At 38.9% G+C, this 25,674-nt stretch overlaps 1 protein-coding gene across 3 annotated transcripts in view; it reads right to left on the reverse strand.

The window, feature by feature from the left end:
* Positions 1 to 25,674, reverse strand: part of Ros1 (ROS proto-oncogene 1, receptor tyrosine kinase) — a 96,809-nt gene that overhangs the window by 42,961 nt on the left and 28,174 nt on the right. Inside the window, exons 12-27 of one of the 3 annotated variants that reach the window (XM_048354636.1) lie at positions 23,510 to 24,010; positions 22,538 to 22,550; positions 22,013 to 22,250; positions 20,813 to 20,923; positions 19,035 to 19,213; positions 17,628 to 17,819; positions 16,046 to 16,146; positions 12,762 to 12,976; positions 11,777 to 11,937; positions 11,273 to 11,414; positions 8,706 to 8,968; positions 6,746 to 6,809; positions 6,260 to 6,462; positions 3,858 to 4,063; positions 2,682 to 2,968; positions 1,133 to 1,312 (exon numbers count right to left, since the gene is read on the reverse strand). In XM_048354636.1, coding sequence (XP_048210593.1) covers positions 1,133 to 1,312; positions 2,682 to 2,968; positions 3,858 to 4,063; positions 6,260 to 6,462; positions 6,746 to 6,809; positions 8,706 to 8,968; positions 11,273 to 11,414; positions 11,777 to 11,937; positions 12,762 to 12,976; positions 16,046 to 16,146; positions 17,628 to 17,819; positions 19,035 to 19,213; positions 20,813 to 20,923; positions 22,013 to 22,250; positions 22,538 to 22,550; positions 23,510 to 24,010 — 3,056 coding nt within the window. The remainder of the gene's footprint in view (positions 1 to 1,132; positions 1,313 to 2,681; positions 2,969 to 3,857; positions 4,064 to 6,259; positions 6,463 to 6,745; positions 6,810 to 8,705; positions 8,969 to 11,272; positions 11,415 to 11,776; positions 11,938 to 12,761; positions 12,977 to 16,045; positions 16,147 to 17,627; positions 17,820 to 19,034; positions 19,214 to 20,812; positions 20,924 to 22,012; positions 22,251 to 22,537; positions 22,551 to 23,509; positions 24,011 to 25,674) is intronic. The other 2 variants (XM_048354639.1, XM_048354638.1) reach the window with 2 other exon arrangements.

Consider the following 25,674-nt stretch of genomic DNA (forward strand, 5'->3'; position numbering starts at 1 on the left):
GGGTTGGATTCCTCAGCACCACATATATAGAAAAAGCCGGAAGTTGCGCTGTGGCTCAAGTGGTAGAGTGCTAGCCTAGAGCAAAAAGAAGCCAGGGACAGTGCTCAGGCCCTGAGTTCAAGCCCCAGAACTGGCAAAAAAAATTCTTTTTAAAAAAAACCCTTTCTGCATTTTGGAATGTATATTTGGAATCCACTAATCAGATCAACATTCATTCCCTTAATGAGCCACAGTGCTACTTTTGGCTTTTTCTGACTAGTTTATTGGAGATAAGAGTCTCATGAATTTTTCTGCCCAAGCTGGCTTTGAATTACAGTTCTCAATTCTTAGCCTCCTGAATAGCTAGGATCACAGGTGTGAGACACCATTTATGGAGGCCGTAAACTTAGAAGTAAAATACTAAACAACATTATGAGTGGATTGGGGTAAAGCAGTTGCATAGCATGTATAATGTCCTGGGTTCAATCTCCAGTCCTATCTTCACACCACACACACACACACACACACACACACACACACACACACACACACACACACACATCTTTTTCACACATCATTAAAAAATGAGGAGTTAAGAGATGTAGCTTAATTGTAAAGCAGTTGCCAAACATGTACAAGGCTCTGAGTTTGATCCCCAGAACAAGAAGAAAGAAGGGAAAGACAAAGGAGAGAGAGGGAAATAGAAATGGCAGCATAAATTTAAACATTAAGAGGTTACTACAAACCACCACAACACTACCATATATTGATGCATAATATTTAGGTACAGAATAATAGTAATACAGTAAAACAATACAGTGCTTTACTTGAAGATACTGTACTTGAGGTTTTACATAGTGTCATTTGAGAACATTGAGAGTCCCAAAACATCACTAAAATAGAAAAGGACAGAAGAAGAAAAATTATGGGACTGAGAAGAGACAAGCAAAGAGAATGACAGGTCACAGATTTCTCACATCTCAAGTTTCCCTCTGCAATCCAAGCTGTGTATACACATGGAAGCAATGTGCAATGGAGAGCAAACAGCTATCAGGATACATGAAAGACTGACCTGCGAGCACTGGTGGGAGCATAGCACAGGGACTGGTGGGCCAGCATTGAAGACACAAGCAGATTGTAAACGTGACTTTACCTGGAAAGGGCTGCATCACTAAACTGTAAGCCAAGATGTGCTTGCTCCTCTGCATCTTCACCTGGGAGAAGATGGCCCCATTTCTTTTCTTTGCTTGATAAATCTGCATGCTGTCTTTTACTGCGGTGATCCAATATATAAACTCCCCATCCACCGTCAAGCTATCAAGTGCTTTTCCTACTGATCAAAAACACAAAGAACATACAAAGAAGAACTTTTAGAATTTTAAGAATAATCTTAATTTTTAAAGAATTTTCTTAGAAGAATCTCTTAGAATAATTTTTAGAATAATCTTAATTTTTTCTAGTTTAAACAATATAGGAAATCCTTTTCCTACATTGCTATTTCTAAATTTCTAGTCTTCCTGGTTTCTAATATGAAAAGAATATTTCTTTTATTCTGTTTGGCTCAACAATATTTTCTCATTTTAGCACTATATCAAGTTAATAAGGTAAATAAATGTTATTGTTACCATCCTTGTTCTGTGAATATGAAAACTGATGTTTGAGGAGTTAAATAATCTACTTTAGTTAAGAGCAGAGCCAGGATGTAAACTCTGCCTATACAATTCCAAGTGAATCAGAGGCAATCTATCAACAACAGAGGATAGCTGCAGGATTCAGATATTTGCACAATATTTTCATCAATGATTTAGAATTAATTCACAGTAAATATATCTAATGCAGTAATAAATTGGTGTGCTAGAAAAACATTTTATAGGGGTGGTTTCTTCCAATAACATGAACACTAAATGACCTCTAAAATCATCATAGTTTTCTAATTATAAGATTCTAGATTACAACTGTGAGTTTTTGAAAGATAAAGGTTCACCCTCTAATTCTTATGTGTCCTCTATTAAAGAAAAGATTGTTCATATATGTGTTAAAATTGTAGTAAGGACTTTTGATCTAGACTAGAACTACATTGCAATAGAGAAAACAGATATTGCAATACAGAAAAAGAGAGTCACAATTTTTATTGAACAAGCATGAGGGAGTTAGAGATGGGGCACCAAGGATAGTGGATTCTTGTTAAACTAGCCTAGGAAAAATTTTGCTAAGGCAAACTGAAGGTGTAGACATCAAAGATGAGGTTTCTCAAAACCTAAGTGGTAAGATTCTTGCTAAAACTGGACTTAGCAAGGATGGACCTGAGAGGTCAAGGCATAGGACTAGTCAAGAAGACACTTCAGAAGAATGTAATAAAAGTACTATCAAAGAATCTTTGTCACAAATTTAACAGAAACAAATGATTTTTTCCTAAGAAGTTAAAAAAATCATCTCTACAGTTTAAGCCAATTAAGAGAATACAGAAATTTATTTCAAAGAGGTCTTGGAATCATGTCAGAAAAACCAAAAGTGTAATTATCACTCACACACATTTGCAATTTCAAAAACACAAATCCAGGAAATGTTGTGAATGGCTCTACCTGATAACTTGTTATGTAGTCTGTAACCCCACTTGGCTTGGTGTAAAGCAGCTACCATTTGTACATTCTTTTGAGTATGTGTGGAGTGCAGACAGAAGAGATTGTGGACATGTACATTACCCAGAATGGCAGGCACCATGACAACACTCCAGCACCAACATCCTTCTAGATCTGCAGCCCAGATCTCTTGACCTTTGGTAAAATATATCCGTGGTTCCGCTAGGTCTGAAACATCAACAGTCATTGCTCCACCTAACTCAAATTCCGTCACATTGCAAGAGCAATGGCTCTTTGCGTTTTGTGGGATTGTTGCTGTGGGTTTCAGAATTTGATGCAAGGTGTGATTGATAACACTGCAGTAGAACATCTGATAGCCCAAATTGGAAACTTCCGTCCAATACAAGCGGCTAAAGGGGGAAAAATATCACTGCAACTTAGTAAAAAATAGATTACTTTCTAAAGAAGATCAACCATTTTTTAGTAATTGGGAACAAAATCAGTATTAGGAAAGAATATATCTAAATGTCCAATAATCTGAAGTTAAAGAGATCAAAATCGGTCTAACTCATAGTATTTTCAATGATTGCTTTTAACGAATGTGTTTACAGGTTAAGCCTTAGTCTATAATGACCTCAGGTGCTTATAGGCCAAGCATATTGGCCTATACGAAACATGAGTAGCTGTAAATTCAAAATGTATACTCATAATTTTCATTATGACCATCTCTAGTCCTGTTCATTGTCTCTATTTTTTATTGTTATTATAAAAATGATATACAGAGGGGTTAGGGTTGCATAAGTCAGGTTGTTTCAGTTTCTTAATAAGAATCAAGACTCTAATTTCAAATATTCTATGCCCATGCTTGTGGCACACATAAAAGTGCCTCTTCCTAGCCTGTCAAATTGCTACTCAGTTACTGAAAGGAGGCCTTAAAGTACATTTTGAGTCCACTGGTAAAATCAAGATGCTTCAACCTACAACAGTGGTTTCTATACAAGATCTGTTGCCTGTAAGTTCCCCTGTCACTGCTCAGTCTTCTTGTCTTTATCATCTGGTGATTTTATTAAATTTAATACTATAAAGTTTGGCCATTATATTACCTCATAATTAGCCTAACTTTAAACTGGTCACATTTTTAGTCTAGATTAAGATTATGTGTCTGGTGTCTCAAAAATCTATATGTAGGATTAAACTCAAGAACCCTAAGCATCTAGCTTCTATTTTTAAACCAGAAAGACAATATTATGTGGGTCAATTTCTCTTTCCATACAGTAGGAAAAGATATTCACCACATACCTTAAAAAAGGATATACCGAAAAAGAAATGATTGTTGAATTTGTGTTGCAAATCTTCATCTCCACTGGGCATTTCACTTTGTGTTCAAGATCAACAGCAAATATTTGTGTTCTATTTTGTGATCCTTTCAGCACAAAGTAGAGATGCCTTGCGATCCAGTCTACTGCAATAACTGTGATGTCAGAAACCAGTGCATCTTGGAAAAGCTTAACATTAGATAGAGAATATAACCAGGAAGATAGTATTAATTGTCATTTTAATTCAAAGACTTCTCTGTAATCCTATGTATTGTTTGTTTACTGCATTTCTCTTTTGTAATCCAAAGTTTTGCAATAAGTCAGGATTGTCACCAAGACATAATAAGCTCTCTTCTATTACTTTAGTTATAACCCACAGATCACTGCTAACCATCCACAACTTCAGATAAGATGAGGGTAACCAAGGAATATTGATTACTGTTTCAAATGTCAGCCTTCCAAGAACTCCATATGAATTACCCCTAGAAAACAGAATTCATCACCTTATCTCTAAACCTCCTTTTCACTAGCATTTTATATTTCTATGGATATCTGATATTCACAAAGGACCAAGCCTAGCAATTATGGTGCCCTTTGGCTTGTTACCATAAATAGTGAGCTAGTTTCATTTTAAATATCTTCTTAGCTTGTTCTCTCCTTTCATGCCACATTGACTATTGCTGAATGCAGGCCCTTAATATTCCCTACCTGGACTTCTGCAACAATCTACTGAATGTCTCAGATTTAACCCTAAAGAATTATTACCATTACTGTTGGAGAAATCTTTATTGTATGTATGTATGTATGTATGTATGTATGTATGTATGTATGTATGCATGTATGTATGTATGTATGTATTTGGTGCCAGTCCTGGCACTTGAATTCCAAGCCTAGGCCCTGTCCTTAAACTTTTGTGCTCAAGGCTAGTGTTCTACCAGCTGAGGCACAATTCCACTTCCAGTTTTTAGTAGTTACTTGGAGATAAAGGTCTTACAGACTTTCCTGCCCAGGCTGGCTTTGAACTGTGATCCTCACATCTCAGCCTTCTGAAGTAGCTAGGATTACTGAAGTGAGTCACTGGCACTATGTGAGAAATCTTTCTCAAATACAACTTGACCATATTAATGACTCATTGAGTTTCTTTAATGGCTTACTGATGGCACCTTAGTGTGGTAAATGAGGTCCATAATATTCAGGATTCTCCCTACCTCCATGGCTTTACTGTCTGCCACCTGTCACTTCCCTTTCCCCTCCAGGTCCATTCACTCTGTTTATAGTTCCTGAACATGCGATGGCTCCCTGTGTCCCTCTGCCTTTGCACTTGTTACTCCTATTGCTTTTCTATCTGTATGAGCTGAGATTCCATGAATGTCTACATCATGTCAGGCATTGTGCTTAACGTAGAGGCTAAATAACTTACTATTGGTCCCAGTTCTCAATGGAGAGCAAGTGATAAATTCGAGGTAGTCAGCTTCCAAAATTCATTCTCAGTTATATGTGATACTGCTTTTCTAGTATTATAATAATAATAACCTACCTTTATTAAGAGCAATGCCTTTTCAGTTTTTTTGTTTGTTTGTTGTTGTTTGGTTGGTTTTTTACCTTTTGGGCCTGGGAGGCACAATAGTTTGTCAATTGCTCGGTCCCCTCGTGTGGCACTGTTAGGAAGTGGTTTCTAAGATACTGGAAACATGTCCTCAAAAAAGAATTCTGGGACCTTAAGCTCTTCCTCTTGCTCTCTCTCTCTTCTTGACTATCAGTTGGAAAGTTGTAATCTATCACGTGTCCCATCAAAATGCCTATCACTGGCTCAAAAGCAACAGGACCAAATGATCATAGAAGGAAGCCTCCAAAATTGTGAGCCAAAATAAACCTTTCTCATTATAATGGGTTGCCTCAGGTAAGCTCTAGTAAGACCAGGTAGTGGATGAGCTCTATTAAGAGCTAACATGCCTCTCAATCTCTAGAATCTAACACAGTGCCTTAAGCCCAGTAACCGTATACAAGTGATTCCTGAAAATCACTGGTCCCATTTTTTTCTTTTTTCCAGGCCTGGGCACTGTCCCTGAGATTCGACGCTCAAGGCTAGCACTCTACCACTTGAGCCATAGAGCCACTTCTGGCTTTTTCTGTTTATGTGGTACTGAGGAATTGAACCCAGGGCTTCATGCATGCTAGGCAAGCACTCTACCACTAAGCCACATTCCTAGCCCTGCTGGTCCCATTTCTATCTTGTATTTATTTGTAGCTAAACAGTATAGGTAGCTACTTTGTCAATCATTCTACTCTTGATAATTCAACCACTGGCCAGCCACTTTCATTACAGGATAGTATGATATATAAATATTCCATCTTTCATTTCAAAGGAATTGTCAAGTGAAGTACCTCAGACCTGGAACGATTTTGCAAATTCAGAAGAAAGATGGCATCTCCTTCAGCATAATATCCCATGTGATTGTCAGCAGTGTAGCCTAAGGCACTGAGGTCTTTCTCTGCTGAAAATGTCCACATGACTTGCTGTTGATCCATATCTAAAAACTCCACCTTGTTGTCAATAATGGTTATGAGGTAAGGTAATGGGTTGATGTCTGCAAATGAAAAACATAGATAATATGTATGGGAATAACTTTAGCAGTCTTTTGAGTCAATATCAGGCAATTTTGAAATCCCTAGCCTGCCTTTGGGTTCTTATAGTACATGAGTCTCCATGAAGACTTCTAAGCCTATGATGAGAAAAAATTATTTTTTATCTTTTTTTTTTATCTTAACTTCAACTCAGAGACACTGTTCATGTTCCTAAGGATACCAATGGGTGGGGGAGGGGGGGACTATTTCAAAAGGCTATTCATACAACTGTTAGATGATAAATACCTGAAGTTTGAGTTTTTACTGGGTCAGAAAATGGTCCTGGTCCTTTAGATGTAAAGACTCGAACCTAAAGATAGAAGAGAAACAACAAAAATGCATTATCTTGGCACTGGTGGCGCTCACCTATAATCCTAGCTACTCCAAAGGCTGGGATCTACTAAGGATCACAGTTCAAACTCATCCCAGGCAGGAAGGTCCATGGGACTCTTATCTTCAATTAACCACCAAAAACCTAAAGTGAAGCTGTGGCCCAAGAGGTAGAGCACTACTAGCCTTAAGCAAAATCGCTGGGGGACAGTGCCCAGGCCCTGAGTTCAAGCTTCAAGATTGGCATGTACGTGTGCACATGTGCAAACACACACATACACACACTCACACACACACAAATGCATTGAAGACTTGTCTCAGTGACAATAAATAAGTTCTGCAATTGATCAGTTAGTGAATACTTATGTCACATTTATATTTCCAAACAATTGAAATATATTGCCTTAACATCATAACAGTAAATATTTTATTTTGGTTTTTAGATACCTTTTATTGTTTATTAAACCATTTCCATTTCCAAATTTTGCTTATGTATAAAAGTCTACAAAGACTATTGGCAATGTCATACAAATATAGTCTACAGTTCTCTCTCAACCAAAAAACCATCATAGTACTTTTATTATGTTATTAGCCTTAAGTACATTTTTTACCACATCTTCTATATTAATGTCTTTTTATACTTTTGTTTGTTTGTTTTATTGGAAACAGGGTTTTGTGACCTTTTACAGTCTGGCCTTGAACATATCTTCCTGCTTTACCTCCCAAGTGCTGAGACTGAAAGTGCTACAATGACCAGCTTCTGTGTGCATACATGCATGTGTGTTTGTGTATGTGTATATGCATCATTGACAAACATGTATATACATATATATTGATTATTGTATGTAGTCCTAATGAATTATCCAAATAATCATACAATTATAAATTTACCCAAAAAAACCCAATACATAAGAAGCTCAAATCTCTAAAACATTATTCTCCCTCCAAAAGATGGAAAAAAGTATGTAAGTATGTATGACATTGTCACCAACCAACAGGATAGTTGATGAGAATATGAGAAATTATCAAGCCCTCTATTTCAAGTGGAAAGTTACTTCAAATGAAATTTAAAATATCAAAGTGAACTATTTGGCATGGTTGTACACCTCTGTAATCCCAGTAATTGGTAAGTAAGGCATCAGATGTCAGCCGAGTTACATAGTTGGATCTCTATTTCACAAAAACAAAACAAAATCAAAACTGAGTGCCAATTTTTTTTCTTGTCTGACAGTCTCTCTTTCTGGTCTATCAAATGCTCACAGTGCTGTGAGGCATCAACTATGCAGACATTCATTTTATTTTCATGGGCTGCAGGAGCCAACTAGGTGATTCACACGGGTGCTGCAACATGTTGGAAAGGACTCTAGAAATTGGCTTATGGTGTACCACTTCCTACCCACTCAGCTTTGCTAACTGACTGACATCACACAAGACTTGGGCTTCCTTCACAGTTTGAGAATTAAATAAGATAATGAATACAAAAGTACGGACCATGGTGCACGGCATGCAAGGATCACATCTGCACAGAATGCTTTGCTTTCAATCCAAAAAGTAACCTTTGTGTACAGGAAAGTTGACAAAGCATCCTTTACCCAACTTACCCAAGAACTCAGAGCTTGTACTTTTGCTTGGCTCTAAGACTACTGGTGTGTGACCATTTGAGCCAAATTTCCACTTCCAGCTTTTTGGTAGTTAATTGAAGATAGTCTCACAGGCTTTTCTGCCTGGGCTGGTTTCAATCCTCAGCTCTCAGCCTCCCAGGTAGCTAGTATTATAGGCATGAGCTCCCAATGCCTGGCTATAAGTGAAAATTCTTAACCATTCCCATTAACTACTCTTCTTTCCCACTGTTGCAACTGGGTTTTCTCTCTCCTACCTGGAAGGCAACAATGTACCCAGGATCCATGCTTTCAAGTTGAAAAGACATCACTGAGGGTGTGACATTGACAACAGTCCAGTCCTGGAAGATTTTCTTTGCCTCACTTTGGTTGGATATGTGATAGAAAATTTCGAATCTTGTTAACACACCATTTTCATGCTTAGGTTTATTCCACCTAAATTCCACCACAACTTTATTGTGGTTGAGCTTGTGACCACTTGGTAATATAAATATTCTGGGGTTTTCTGGCACTGATGGAACTGAAAAGCAGAGGCACAGATAGGAACAAAAGGAGTACAAGGCTGACTTTTATCACTCATAATCAAGGTATGGACTTCTTAACAACAACAAAAATTTCTCATTCTAGCCAGTTGAAGTATATCTCTCTCAGTCATTTTTTTTGTTCAATTTGCTTTTGTTTTTTAAAGTCAAACCACCAGGTTACTTTTATATTTCTATGCTACAGATCATTTTGTATTACTTTCCATTTTCTTTCATAGTCCATGTGATTGAAGCAGACATTTGTGAGTAATCAACTGTTTCATACACCCAAATACCATGATATAATAAGCAATCTGTATAAGAAAGGCCCTGAACTGAAGACTAACAGCAACCCTACCGATGACTGAGGTCTTCGCATCCAGAAGTATCAAATAGTCTCTGGTGGCCTGTCTTCCTGGGACAGCCTGGTGACCATTAATAGCACTATTCTAGCCCCTAGGACCAATCTTTGTTTTGCGTTCTATGTAGGGAGCTCTCTGAGAACGCTCTCATTCTTAGAAGCTCTTCATGAGGCAGCAATCCCTATTGGGTCCCCTCATGATATTTTAGCAAATGTTGACTGTCTTATTTGCAAACCAAATCCCCACAATTCATAGTTAAGCACATCTTTCTCATCTGTGCTCCACATAGATGAAAGGTGGCTGGTTCTCCTTACAAAATGCAGCATTCATTCTCATCTTGATAGAAGTGATTTAGCTCCAGGTCATCAGGAGGGGAGCCTTCAGCTAGTTCTTGTATAAAATACAAGACATCGGGGAATCGGGCCCTCTCACTCTAAAAGAAGGCAAGAAGTTGTGGAGAACACAGTAGCATCCCAAAGGTTTGAAGCTACCTAGTCAAGCTACAGCCAGCCCATACAACACAATCTATTGATATATTATTTGAGAGAAATCCCTTTGCCTGATTTACAAGTCACTCTACCCTATGTATCTTGGGATTCTTCTGTGGGGTTTCCATACCATCCCTCATTCCAATCACATTGTTTCCTACTGTTCATTACTCCCACCACCACTCTCCCAGCCTTCTTAACATTGTACATGCCACATGGAATGTGTTTTTTGCTCCATCCCTCCAAGCTTCATTGAAGTTTTGTTCATGGACATATTCCATGCACCTATTCCTCTCCTAAGTATATACAAGGCAACTTGATATGGTGAAAGTGTTGAGAGTGTTGTGTACTCATTGCTGCAGCTGCTTAGTTGTCAGTCTCATTTCTGTTATGTGGCTGGTGAGTTTTATGAACTCAATCAGAGAATGCATCATTTCTTATTCCATACTTAAATCCCCCACCTCTAATATAGGAATGGCACACAATGAGTGCTTAATAGATATTCTTGAATTTGAATAATCACTTGTTTGATTGTAAATATCAAGAAGGTAAGGGTCAAATTCTACCAGCCTTCCTTATTTCTCCCATCATCTGGTAGATGTTAATCTATCCTCAAGTGGATCTCCAGAAGGATTTCATCTCCATGCAGCAGTGCTACCAAAGCTGATAGTTTAAGATAATCACAAACAGAACATGCCTAGATCCCAATGCTAAATGTTTCAGAACATCCACTCTGTTCCTGATGTGAGACTCAAGGATAAGTGCTGTTGAATGCATCATAACGATAAGAATGCAGTAGCATGTGCATATTTATCGAGGGTATCACCTGCCAGGTCCTGTGTTAGGAAGTGTATGCAAATTAAATGAATAGAAAGCTAATGTTTGTCAACATTTGCCAAAGTCGACTAAATGGAGATTGAAAAAAATGGAATGAAAATTCTGGATTATGTTATTGCCACTTATTTAAGCAACTACAGGGTTTCCATTTTCTCACCTGCACAATTAAGATTGTAACACCTGTCAGGCACACTTTAGAGTGTGTAAGTGCCAAGGAAAATGATGATTTTGACACATGGTAGGTAGTAAATGTTTGACAAAGGTGTGATATGTGTAAATGTGCTTTGCGCACTTTTAAATGACAGACTCATGTAGAGATATGGCTAATATCTCTTAAAAATAAATTTCCAAAACCCATAAAATTTACACACCAGTTGTTTACTAACAACACATTTTGAAATAATATCTTTGTTAATAACAACCTTGCAAGAAATTGTCTCTGCTCTCCAATACCCATTTTCCTTATGAAATATCTCACAAATTACTTTAAACCATTTATCTGCATTGTAAATATTATTACAATCAAGTTAAAAGCTTTAAGAAATCTTTCAAGTAGACTTCTTTGGAATAAATTATGAAGTGTATGTGTGTGTGTGTTGTGTGTGTACCCCTGTACCTGTTTCAGGTGCTCGAAGTGACAGAGATGTTTTAGGGCCTTTTCCCCAGTAGGTATAAGGAGTGACAGAAAGGTTAAATAAGGCATAGGGCTGCAGGTCTTCCACAGTAAACATTGGCAAAGGCTGCTCTGTAGCCAGGAACTAAAATATAAACATAAAATATCATCTACTTAGGAATAGGATTATAAAATTCTTCATTGCTAAAGAGCTAAAATCATCAAACTTTGGTTCACTGTTGACATCATGTACAGTTTTGCTAATACCTGCAATTTACTAGATAAACAAATTAAAGTGTATGCATCACAGCAGTTAGCACAAGCCAGTCAGAGATTCACCACAAACCAGTGTTCTGCAAATAACCTTAATAATCAAACACCATGGGGACAAAACCAAAAAAAAAACACAACAAAGAACATGAGCTTAATGAAGCAAACAAAGTACAAATCAGTGTGTTCAATACTGTTACATGTGTTTGGGAAAAAGTCCTTGAGCCAACACCTTACCTTGGAATGAGTACTAAATTCCACACTGTAGAAAACTGTACCCCAGTCCACTGTAGGGGGGGGAGTCCATAGGACTTGGAAGCTTGAAGCATTTCCCTCAATCCTAAATGAAGTCTCTTGAATAGGATCTGGGATCACCTTGGGGGTGGAGGAAAAGTTCCCTACAAAATAGAAGAAAGAAGGAAATGGAGGTAAAGAGGATTTAGGATTATCAAGCAGAACAGAATCAGGGGAAATCAGTTGATATTATTGGTAATTAGAACTAAATCAAAAATTTCCAAGTCATGTTTAGTGGCACATGCCTAGAATCCTGGCACCATGAAAGTAAGAAGATAATGACTTTGAGACTAGCTTGAACTCAAAGTTTGTTCCATGCTAGCCTGGTCCATATAAAAATCTTCTCTCAAAAATAATAAAATCATCCCATTTTGACTATTTCAGATGATAAATCTGGGTTTAACTGAGTATATGTCATAATGAAACTTCCTAGTTTCATTGATGAATGAATTATCTTTTGTAGATACTAATAAAAAATGGGGAACTGGTGCCAATGGTTCAGACCTCTAATCCCTAGTTACTCAGGAGGCTAAGATCTGAGGATTGAGATTCAGTGCCATCCAGGACAGAAAAGTCCATGAGACTCATCCCCAATTAATTACCAGAAAACCCAAAGTGGCACTGTGGCTTAAAAAGGCAGAGAGAGAGAGAGCGCGCCTTGAGCAAAAAAGCTCAAGGATAGCACCCAGACTCTGAATTCAAGCCCCACCACCAACCAAAAACAAACCATAACAACAACAACAACAAAAGTGGGAAGAATTTAGAAACTGACACACATACAAGTAAGAAAGGAAAAGGCTGAGTGCAATCAAGTCAAAAGTATCTTTTTCTTCTTTCAGCATAATTCTTAAGACAAAAAATCTCAAATTAAATATTTATCTCACAGAAGGTACTGGGGAAGAAGGTAGGCAGGAATAAGATGCTGTACCTGGTAGAGGCTTGAGAGATGTCTGAATAATGGTGAACTGATTAAATTTGGCCACTTTTGAAACAGACACACTGGTTCTCTGACTTATTTCCTGTGCAGTGATAATGCTAAAACCATCAATCCAGAAGAGTCGACCACTGTAGTACATCAGTGCATTCTGGGAAATTTCAGAAGTGCTCCAGGCAGCAAATTCTGTGATACGGACATCCTCAGTGCTGTTGAAACATCACATCCATTAGTGCATGCATCTGCCGAGAGAGAAGGCTGGGGTGTGCAAGGGCCTGTGAGGCTGTGCATTCATAAATTTGTATGTGTGTAAGTGTCTGAGTGTCTGTGTGTGTGTGTGTGTGTGTGTACGAAAAGAAAGAGAAAATCCTTTCAACAACAATTATCAAAACTTTATTTCCATATTAAATTGCTTTTTAAAATATTCTTCTTAGAATGACCAATCTCAATCAAATGTTCTATGAGTTTTTCTTATCAGTATGATATGGCATTAGCAGAAATATAAACGTGGGCAGATTTTAATGATTGCCTGAGATGTGGACAAGCCTCAACCACCTGAATGTTAGCCAGAGATATCTGTGGTTTATTCCACTTGAATTAGCAGAAGAAAAGCATAAGAAAAAGTATGTGCAGGATCTAGATAAAAAGGTTACTATCCAGAGTAAAACCAGAACACAAACAAAAATTTTCTAAAGTACATGCCGTCTGTCTAAATGCTTGAAGAAATTATATAAAAGGGGCTGCGGGGGGGGGGGGGGGGCGGTGGGGCTGGGGATATAGCCTAGTGGCAAGAGTGCCTGCCTCGGATACACAAGGCCCTAGGTTCGATTCCCCAGCACCATATATACAGAAAACGGCCAGAAGCGGCACTGTGGCTCAAGTGGCGGAGTGCTAGCCTTGAGCAGGAAGAAGCCAGGGACAGTGCTCAGGCCCTGAGTCCAAGGCCCAGGACTGGCCAAAAAAAAAGGGGGGGGGGGGCTGGGGATATGGCCTAGTGGCAAGAGTGCTTGCCTCATATACATGAAGCCCTGGGTTCGATTCCCCAGCACCACATATATAGAAAATGGCCAGAAGTAGCACTGTGGCTCAAGTGGCAGAGTGCTAGCCTTGAGCAAAAGGAAGCCAGGGACAGTGCTCAGGCCCTGACAAAAAAAGAAAGAAATTATATAAAAGTGATACATACATGTATCACTAAAGGCAATGCAGTAACACAACACTGTGGATACCCAGAATTAAGATTCTGATGTTCCTTTTTTTAAAAAAGGAAAACCTACATATCTAAGGGATTTGAAAAAAATAAGACTAAGAATTTATGAGCATTTATCCAAACTGGCAGAGACAACTTTTACTGAACATGTGGCCGTGAGAACTCCCATCCATCGAGACACAGAACAGCTATGTTATTAACATGATTTGTCATAAACTCTGCACTAGCCTGGGTAAGTACTCTTCTAGACTACCCAATTTCACTCAAGTGATGACCTCATACCTAACCTAGTTCACATGATACCAGGGAGGCATGGCCTACATGCATAAGTGATCATGTCAGCTGTTAAACAAGACCATATCTCATGGGAAATAAATGAATTTTCAGTATTGGAGATACTTCAGAAGTAAATATAATTGGATGGAATTCCCAACTCAGCCAATTACTAATTGTGGAACTTCAGGCAAGTAATTTTACCTCTTATTCAACCATCTATAAAATGTGGACATAACAATGCCAGATATTCTGCATATGAATGAAGCTGATCTCATTTCCTCATCACATTCTCAAGACATAACAAAATGGGCTGGGCCTGGTGCTGGTGTTTTACTCCTATAATCCTAGCTACTTGTGAGGCTGAGATCTGAGGATCACGGTTTGAAGCCAGCCTGGATAGAAAAGTCCACAAAACTCTTGTTTCCAACTAACTGCCAAGAAAACAGAAGTGCAGCTGTGGCTCAAGTGGTAGAGCACTAACCTTGATCAAAAAAGCTCAGGGAGGGCTGGGGATATAGCCTAGTGGCAAGAGTGCCTGCCTCGGATATACGAGGTCCTAGGTTCGATTCCCCAGCACCACATATACAGAAAACGGCCAGAAGTGGCGCTGTGGCTCAAGTGGCAGAGTGCTAGCCTTGAGCGGGAAGAAGCCAGGGACAGTGCTCAGGCCCTGAGCCCAAGGCCCAGGACTGGCCAAAAAAAAAAAAAAAAAAAGCTCAGGGACATTGCTCAGACCCTGAGTTCAAGCCCCAGGACATGGAGGGAGGGAGGGAGGAAAAGAAAGCAAACAATCAAGCAAGCAGGAAAAGAGAGAGAAAGGAAAGCAAGCCAGGGAGGGAGGGAGGAAGGGAAAGGAAAGAAGGAAGGAAGGAAGGAAGGAAGGAAGGAAGGAAGGAAGGAAGGAAGGAAGGAAGGAAGGAAGGAAGGAAGGAAGGAAGGAAGGAAGGCTGGAAATACGGCTTAGTGGTAGAGTGCTTGCCTCTTATACATGAAACCCTGGGTTCGATTCCTCAGCACCACATATATAGAAAAAGCTATAAGTGGCTCTGTGGCTCAAGTAGTAGAGTGGTAGCCTTGAACTAAATGAATCCAGGGACAGTGCTCAGGCCTTCAGTGCAAGCCCCAGGACTGGCAAAAAAAAAAAAGAGAAAGAAAAGAAAAAGAAAGAAGGAAGGAAGGAAGAGAGGAAGAAAAGAAGGGAGAGAGGAAAAGAGAGAGGGAAGAGGAAAGGAGAGGAGGGGACAGGAGAAGGAAGTAAAACACAAAGGAAGCAAAACTAACCATACTTCCATCCATTAGACCATATTTGCAAAACCAGCAGAATTCTTGATAAGAATAACAAATAACTGTATATGTGGTGCTGGGGAATCGAACCTAGGGCCTCGTGTATCCGAGGCAGGCACTCTTGCCTAAACAAATAACTTCTCCAGGGTTTGATTGCATGTTTTTATTATTTAAGCTTGTAGTTAGTCCTGCTGTGCTATTCTACCATTAGATGGTGCTCTACATCCAGGTTTCTCCTACAGATTAATGCCACATAAACTAGGAGTTTGGTAAGCAGGGCAGGTGGCAACTTGAGCCATTTTGACATATTCAGGTGGATGTAGCCATCTGTAGTCTCTCACAGTTTTGGACACAATCCCTTTTAGGCACATTTAATCATCAAGCTTCATATGTTGGAGGCATTTTGGAGGGTCTCCATTTCATCCTAGTTTGGAAGCATAGCTCCCTACACAAATCATCCACATGGAGGGGCAAGTTTTTCCCTTCTTTGCCTTTAAGAGACATTTATTACCTCTGTCCTCGAAGAATAGATGTGTATAGGTGAATACACTGACTGTCCTGAACCAACCAGTAAAGGAGCTGATCACTGAGGTCCAAAGTTAGGGCAATAACCTAAATAGAATATAAGGAGTTGATAATTACACTTTAAGCTTTTAAACAAAAATGATGAGTCTGAAAATGTAAAAGGTGTACAACAAGAACTAAAAATGTCAAAGAACTAAAAATACTTTCTGAGGGTTTAGAATGCGGCTTAGTGGTAGCATGCTTGCCGAGCATGCATGAAGCCCTGGGTTCAATTCCTCAGCACCACATAAACAGAAAAAGCTGGAAGTAGTGCTGTGGCTCAAGTGGTAGGGTGCTAGCCTTGAGCAAAAAGAAGCCAGGGACAGTGCTCAGGCCTTTAGTCCCAAGGCCCAGGACTGGCAAAAAACAAAACAACAACAACAACAAAAAAAAACCTTTCTGATAGATTGCCTGCCATTAAGAAAGTCATATGAATATATATATATATATATATATATATATATATATATATATACAGAGAGAGAGACATAAACATATATAATATATCTATAATTTGGTTTATCTGTATTGTATACTTTTATCTCTAAAGAAAAATACTCAAGAATAAGAAAATATTTAAAATATATTAGAAAGTAAATGATCTCGTTCCTCTATATTCTTTATGGGGAGTGTTTCTGTAATTTCCAAATTTTCTACAATGGGCAAATATCACTACAACAATCAGAAAAAATAAGATTCAGAAATGTAAGTATCTAAAGGATAGTTAGAAAGGTACATCATAGGGCTGGGGATATAGCCTAGTGGCAAGAGTGCCTGCCTCGGATACACGAGGCCCTAGGTTCGATTCCCCAGCACCACATATACAGAAAACGGCCAGAAGTGGCGCTTGTGGCTCAAGTGGCGGAGTGCTAGCCTAGAGCGGGAAGAAGCCAGGGACAGTGCTCAGGCCCTGAGTCCAAGGCCCAGGACTGGCCAAAAAAAAAAAAAAAAGAAAGGTACATCATATACAAATTGCTTTTAGAAGTTAAAGAAGGAAAAATAACATTTGTTTGTAGCATATTCTTTTACCAAATGTTCCTTTCAAATACTAATAGCTTTGTGTTGAGCATGTAGCATGCTTCTGAAACATTCCCAGGCCTTCACATAAATTATCTTACTTAATTTTCATAGCAACTCATTTTCCAATAATGAAACAGAAAAGTCAAACAAGTTGCTTAGAAGCCGTATGCTCTTTAGAAAAGTCAGGATCCAAAGTTGATTAAAAACAATAAGACACATAAACAACAGCCAATAAGAGGCTCTGAAGTACTTTTTAAGGTTATTAAAACTAAGAAAAATGTAAAGCTGCCAAATATGAGTCTATCCAAGATAAAAGCAAGTGGTATAATCAATTATGACCATCAAATAAAACTTAGATTATAGCAAGATTTCACTGTATTAACACTTCCTGTAGGATTCTACCTCAAACACAGTATGCAGAGGTAATATAATCATAACTATAGACGATCATTAGTTAGAATTATTAAACAACCAGAACTTATTTTTAACTATTATTTTTAATTTGTCACCTTTTTCCCAGAAAACCAGGGCTGTGCCTGTAGGACAAGGGAACTTTCCCCATTTAGCCTGGTGCTTTCCACTGAGTAGAATGTGGTCCAATAGAGATAGCCACCGACTGAATCCACCACCATGTCGTTCACCAACAGCTTCACATGGGTCACAATGTCGGTGTGTCCTGTCAACACAGACTGCCTTTGTATCTAGACAAACATGATAGTGGGCCAGGTAACTAGTCTCAAAGGACATCATTATCATAATAGCTTGATGCAGTTATTAGTAAGTTGTTCCATTCTTCTATCATCCATCCATCCACCCATTCATCCATCCATCCATTCATGCATCCATTCATTTTTTTCAACCACAATTATTTAACAACTCTATATGCTGAGTACTGGTGGTAAGCCTTGGAAACATAACAACAGACAAACACAGCACTTGCTTTCATGGACTTACCTATCATATCTCCAAACAGAAAGGAAATAAATTAGTTTACAGATAAAATATTGACAATTCCCAATAATACATCCAGACAATCAAAACCCTCATGAATGACAATGGTTTTTTTTACTGGATTCCTAGAAGATGGGTACATGTCCTCATAAATGATAACTCCTCTGTTGGTTTATCTCTACCACATATTTCCCCAATACTAGTTATTACCATTACCTACTACCTATTATATGACAGTACATTTTTCATCCTTTAAAATATTTGCCCCTGCAATCCTCATAGTAAGCATATAAATAATTCCTATTCTTTATATGTTCTTTCTCACATGTAAACTCGGTTAATGTTGAGCAATTTGTCCTGGAATTAAAGTTTCACAAAAGACAGAATAAATACCTAACCAGTTCTTATATTTACCCTTCCACTTCTTTCAAAGTATTTTTAAACTAAACCATCTTTTGTATGGTGTCGGGATTTGAACTCAAAGCCTTATAACAGCTAGGCAAATACTTGGGCAACACCATCAGCCATTTTTGCTTTAGTTATTTCACAGATAAGGTCTCTTGCTTTTTGTCCAGGCCAGCTTTGGACCACATAGTGGGATTACAAGTATGTACTTACCCTCTGACTCTGAGGTGAGCATTTTAATGTATTTATTTTAAGATAGTGATGAAAATATATAAGGAATAAAACTAAGAGTGGGGATCTAGGAATATGGCCTAGTAGTAGAGTGCGTGCCTCACATACATGAAGCCTTGGGTTCGATTCCTCAGCACCACATAAAAAAAAGCCAGAAGTGGTGCTGTGGCTCAAGTGGTAGAGTGCTGCTGGCCTTGAACAAAAAGAAGCCAGTGCTCAGGCCCTGAGTTCAAGCCCCAGGACTGACACACACACACACACACTAGTGGTATACAATTTCATGGAAGCTGGATTGCTTTAGATCACTCAGAGTGCAGCAGTTGACTTACCACATATGTCTTCCCAGCCCAGTAGAGAAAGTGACCCAACCACTCAAAAGCTAAAGCCCCTGCTCCTGCGATGCTGGGGATGTGATAATGTTCTGAGGTATCTGTCCCATTCAGTGGCCGCACATAAACATCACCTTTCATGTCACTGTAGTAGAGGCTGTTGTTATACCAATCCATATCTCAAAACAAACACAAAACCCCATTAGTAGTTATTTTTCATGTATGCCATCAAAAACATCGTGACTTAAAACATTTAGGCACTGCGATCTATCGATGGATCAACTTATTAATAATATACACATATATTTATGTATATATACATATAGATATCATAGAGCCTAAATGATATAGACATATATCAGTATCAATATAGATATCGTGGTGGAGAGATGTACGTATGTATGTGTTTGTGTGTGCCAGTGCCAGGGCTTGAACTCAAGGCTTGTGGTGCTGTCCCTTAGCCTTTTTGTGCAAGGTTGGTACTCTTCCAACTTGATCTATGAACTCCATTTCTGGCATTTTGGTAGTTAACTGCAGATAAGAGTCTCACAGACTTTCTTGCCCAGACTGTCTTGGAGAGTCTCAGACCTCAGCTTCCTGAGTAGGGAGTAGGGAGTAGGGAGGCTGGACAATGATGCTCAGTCATAGATAATTTTAAGGCCCACACTGACATAGATATTCATGGGGATTTCAGTGATCTCTCAAGGATATGTCACTAATGTAAATGCAAAATATTAACTCTTAGAACTGAGGGGAAGAACTAATTGAACACACTGACTCTGGCCTCTCTGCTAAATATTGTCTCAAGTAACTTTACATGCTTAATTTAACCCCCAAAACAAAGTTACAAATAATTCTCACCATTTTTAAGATAAAAAACTATGATTTGGTGAGATTGTCTAATCTTACCTATGAAGAGGAAGATTCTGACTCCAAGTGATATTTTTCTTATCAGTTTTATGTGACTTGCTAAGACCAATTCTTTTGTTTGCTAGAAACAGTTTGGTACTTTGGTGTGTGTGTTGCAGTCCTGGGGCTCGAACTCAGAGCCCAGGTACTGTCCCTGAGCTTCTGTGCTCAAGTGCCCTACCACTTTGAGTGACTGTTATTTCTGGCTCTTTGGTAGTTATTTGGAGATAAGAGTTTTACAAACTTTGCTGCTGGCCTGGCTTTGAACTGTGATCCTCAAATCTCAGCCTCCTGCATAGCTAGGATTACAGCATAAGCTACTAATGCTCAGCTTCCTTTTGTACTTTATTAGCTAAGTTTGTAATAAAATAGATAGCTGTGGAAGATGTCAGCTTCAGGAAAAGTCATTGGCATGTTACCTTAGAATAAAGACTTTTCTTCTTCTAGAAAAAATTAATCATCTTGTCAATGTGGTTTTTTTCTTACATTTTATTGTAAACTCTTTCCTGTATTTTTTCACTCCCATTTTATAACTAAAACTCATGGTAAAGGGATTACTAAACAATAGCTGTCTTTGCTGCCAACATGACATGGACAAATTAAAACGCGAGAACATTGTATCAAAGCCTTCTCAAAGTGGACATCAAGCAACAAATAACTTGACAGTTTGTGACTTCATAAATAGCATCCCTACTTGAGAATTGACATTTTCATAACAATATCACTACCGGTATTGTCCAGTCAGCATTTTCCCTTTCACCAATAAAAGCAAAGATCTAAGAGCCAGTACTCAACATTTTTCTATTTATTAAATAACTTGAAAATCATAGGAATAGAAACCTGTCATCTAAGTATACAACAGTGTTTACCTGACACATTTCCTATGTCAGAGGACAAGAATTCTCCTGGGCCAAAGCTATTTAATGGTTTGCTCCAAAGCCCATCTTCTTTTACAGCCATGATAAATGGTGGTTCAATAGCTATTTGGTAAATAAATATATAAATAAATAAATAAAATTTAAAAGAAGTATCACAGAAAGCACATTTTAAGCACATATAACATGCCCTAGAATACCTTTTCTTTAAGTAAAAGCATATAAACATGTTGAAAAGTACTGTGGAAGGATATGAATAACTGTATCTCCTTAGGAGAATTATCTATCCTATTTAGCATGCTTCCTGCTTTTTGCTTAAGTATCTGAAATGGAAAGTGAAGATGAATGTTCGTGTCATGACTGTAATATGCCATCACGATGGTCATGGCAGGCACCCCCACTCTTATGATCACTACTTGCCATGGCTCCTTTAGGAGCCTCCAGAACTAATTATGACAGCTCTATAAATGATAGTTATTCTTCCATTTTTTTTCAGAGAATGGTGGAATTCAACAGCATCCTTAGCCCCTCTACTTCTGTCTCCAAAACTATCAGAGTTCAGAAATGCTTTAGCTTAATAAACTTAGAAACAAGAAGCCCATGAAGAAGAAAGAAGTCAACTGGTTTCTTCAAATATATCTTTGGAAGTTTTTGAAAGAGCAAGTTAAAAGCACAGCTGTTGCAGTGTTTATTTGCTTTACAAATGTCAATTACAAAATGCATCCTTAAGCAACCTTATTCTTGGGCAGGGTAGCTACCACAGTAGGTAATCCTAGCTAGTTAGGAGGCTGAGATCTAAGAATTGTGGTTTGAAATGGGCCCAGGCAGAAAAGTTCCTATGAGACTCATCTCCAATTAACCACTCAAAAACTGGAAATGGAGTTATGGTTCAAAGTGGTAGAGCACTACTTTTGAGCAAAAAGGCCCAGGGACAGCACATAGACCTACAACCAACAAAAAAGAAAGAAAGAAAGAAACCACATTTTCATTTATGGTTTTGTTTTAGGGGCTTATTGTTGTTTTGTTTCATTTATTTATTTTTATTTTTTGCAGTATTAGGAATTAAACTCAGAGCCTTGTGCCTGTTAAGCTGGCACTCTACTGCTTGAAATACTCCACCAGCTCATAGGAAGGAATTTTACAAACTGATCTTCTTCTCAAAATCACTCCTTTAAATCCAGAACATTGTCTTACCTGGTACCAAGGTCGTACCCACAGAGGGCTCTGACCAGGGGCCTGGGCCCTTGGGAGAACTTGCTCTCACAGACACCCTGTACTTCGTAGCACTCTGCAGCTCAGGTACATTAAGTATAGTTCCACTTATATTAGAGAAAATCTGAGTGATTTCAGAAAGATCTTGGGTTGACACTTTCACTTCATAAGTCCAGTTTTGCCAGGCAGAAGGGCCTAAAGAATTCAACAATGTTATTGACTAGGATGACTCCAGAGAGAAAACCAAGAATTCAGTAAGCTCATCAACAGCCTTATCTCAGATGGCAGATTCATTAGGCAATAAGACCTATTATCATACCAATCATCAGAGTCAGGGTGACAATAAACAAATACATGCCCTTTCTGAGACATCATGCCCAACAAATTATATGCTCTTTAGTCAAAGCTATTTGGTCAGCTCCCCTCAACTATCAGAGGGTTATCTTTAAAACTATATTATAACCAGTTATACTAGAAATATATTGTAATGTTGTATCTCTAAAATACTAGTATAAGCAGGCTCTGAAGAAAAATGCTTAATGATGAATATTTATGGTCATTTTCAGTGTTTGTACATTAACTTCCAAAATTTCCCATTTGAAGAAAAAGCTGCCTATTCATCTGCCAGTTTTGAGATATGCAACAATCAATAATAATTACCTTTTTTGTGACATGGTAAATTAAATGCTAGATCTTACTTTTGTCATTCATGCACTCTACTACTTGACCCATACCACAAACCCTTTCGTTATTATTTTGTTTTTGAGATATGGTCTCACTAACTTTTCCAGGACTAGCCTAGAACTCATAATCATTCGTCTTCCATATCCTAAGGAGCTAAGGTTGCAGGACTATACTACCATGCCTGGCTAGGAATAATTAACTTTGTCTTAAAGGCATACATGGTCATTTGTTAAATAGTATTGTCTGATGGACCAAAGTTGGTAAACACACACACACACACACACACACACACACGATATAACCAATGTTGTCATTTTTCAATTGTAATAGCCAAGGCACAGAGGGTTTAAATAACATGTTCGGGGTCATTTTGCCTGTAAAACCAGCATTTGAACCCCTGAGGACTGGTTCTAGAACCTTTCTGCACGTACTGACTCCCTAGAAATGCAGTGAGGTTTAGAGAATTTTAGAGTATTTCTCAAATTTATGTAAGATCCCAATGCAGGTATGATACCATCCTTGCAAATATTCACTCTGGCTGGAAAGTCGGAGTGTATAGTCATGATATACATCCAACAAATGGTCCAACTCTTCTTTTGCAATCTATCTGGGAAATATGAAGATCCCTCTATTGAAACGCTAATAAATGCAGAGCAACTGGATAAACTCTCATTTATAGCTAAGTAGCTGATTCTGGGGGACAACTATATGTACTTTCTTGAAACCGGATCCCAGAACCGAGCATCTCTGGCCTCCTCTCCCTCCAGCTGGCCAGCAGTCGCCCTGGCACCCCACTCACTGGCTCCTATGGCGAGGGCAGGGGGCTTCCACTGAACAAGGGCCTGGTGAGAGCCAAAGAGCACGGCGAGCTCCTGAGGGCGGCCTGGCAGCGGGTGTGACTGGACGGATGAGCCAAAGATGACCAAGTTACCAAACCCAAATTCTTCTATGTGGCTGAGGTCACATCCCACAATGAACTCATTAAACGACAGAGAATCCTGTCGGAACACAGCTTTGCCATCTGTGACAAGGAAGTCATTGTTTTCACAAGCAAAGCTCTTCACATCAACGAAGGAGACCTGAGGAAGGACGAGATGGGAGGCTGAGCCATCCAGAAATGTGGACACGAAGGCTTGGGTGGTGTCGTTGAAGTAAATGATTCTCTTGGACTGTGGCTTTATCGCAAAGTCCTTTAATTCCCAACTCTCCACAATGCGCGCAGCTGGAGCTGGCCTGCCAGATGGCGCAGGGAGGTCAGCTCTGTAAATGCCGTCTTTCAGGAGATAAAACACATACCTGATGCAGGAACAAAGAAGCCGAGTGTGATTTCCTGCAAGCGTAGCTACATAACTTCCTCACCTAATTGCTTTGCCTTGCCACCCAGTCACAGCCATTTCTCTCTCCTTGGAAGTCCATTATTTCCCAGGTGCAAAAAAAGATATATGTTCTGCCCATTTAAAGTATTTGTTGGAACACTGGAAAGTTTCAGTTTTCATTAATGCTTTAGTCACTTCATAATTATCAATGGCCTTTTTTTCTTTTTCTTTCTTTTCTTTTTTTTGCTGGTCCTGGGCCTTGAACTCAGGGGGCCTGTTTTTGCTCAAGGTCAATCCTCTATATTTAAGTGACAGCTCTACTTCTGCCTTTTTGGAGTTTAATTAGAGATAAACTTATGGACTTTCCTGCCTGGGCTGGTTTCAAACTGTAATCCTCAGATCTCAGACTTAGGAGTTGCTAGAATGACATGTGTGAGCCACTGGTGCCTGGCTTCTATTGGTGCTTGAATGAATCACAGAATTTAATAATAGAAAGGGCCTTTGAAGCTCTCCAAGGAAAGATGAAGAGTGGGTGGATATAGTCATAATATCCATTGTATATAGATGAAAATGGAACTAGGTAAATTTAGAGGACAAGTGGGGTTAGGAGAGCTGAAAGAGAATGGTGAATGTGGTAACACTGATCAAGGTGTATTGTACTTACAAACTGACATGATGAATTGCAAGTACTTTGTAGAACTATTAAGGATAACAAAAAAAATTTTATATGTTCAAGGAAAACCATAAAATAGTTTGGTACAAAATAGTTTGGTCAGGTGCTAGTGGCTCACTTCTATTAACCTATCTACTCAGGAGGCTGAGATCTGAGAATCACAGTTCTAGCCTGGGCAGGAAAGTTCACAAGATTCTTATCTCCAATTAATCACCAAAATGCCAGAAGGGGAGCGCTTACTCAAGTGGTAGAGAGTTAGCCTTGGGCAAAAACAAACTCAAGGACAGTGCCCAGACTCTGAGCTTAAGACCCAAAACCAGTACAAAAAAATAAAAATAAAAATCCAGGACTAGAATGCAGACCTAAGACCTTACAAAACATCTTTGCCGGGCTGGGAATGTGGCCTAGTGGTAAGAGAGCTTGCCTAGTATACACGAAGCCCTGGATTCGATTCCCCAACACCACATATATAGAAAACGGCCAGAAGTGGCGCTGTGGCTCAAGTGGCAGAGTGCTAGCCTTGAGCAAAAGGAAGCCAGGGACAGTGCTCAGGCCCTGAGTCCACGCCCCAGGACTGGCAACAAAAAACAAAACAAATAAAAAAATAAAAAATAACAAAACAGAAAATTAAAGATCCTTAAACCAAGCCTGGTGGTGGTGGCTCATGCCTGTAACCCTAGCTATTCATGAGGCTGAAGTCAGGGTTGTCGTCAAAGTCAACTCTAACGGGAAAGGCCCTGAGACTCTTATCTCCAATTAACCACCTAAAAACCTGCTGTAGAGCTGTGCTTCAAAGTGGTAGAGCTGTAGCCTTGAGCAAAAAAACTTAGGGACGGCTCCCAAGCCCTGAGTTCAAGCTCCAGGACTGGCAAAAAAAAAAAAAAAAAAAATCTTTGCCATATAGTTGTTTTTGCTGCAGGGTAGACTATCAAGTTTGAAAGTAATTTTATCTAGGCTCTATAATAGAATAA

This window comes from Perognathus longimembris, chromosome 9 (genome assembly GCF_023159225.1).
Source record: "Perognathus longimembris pacificus isolate PPM17 chromosome 9, ASM2315922v1, whole genome shotgun sequence".
Taxonomy (NCBI): Eukaryota; Metazoa; Chordata; class Mammalia; order Rodentia; family Heteromyidae; genus Perognathus; species Perognathus longimembris.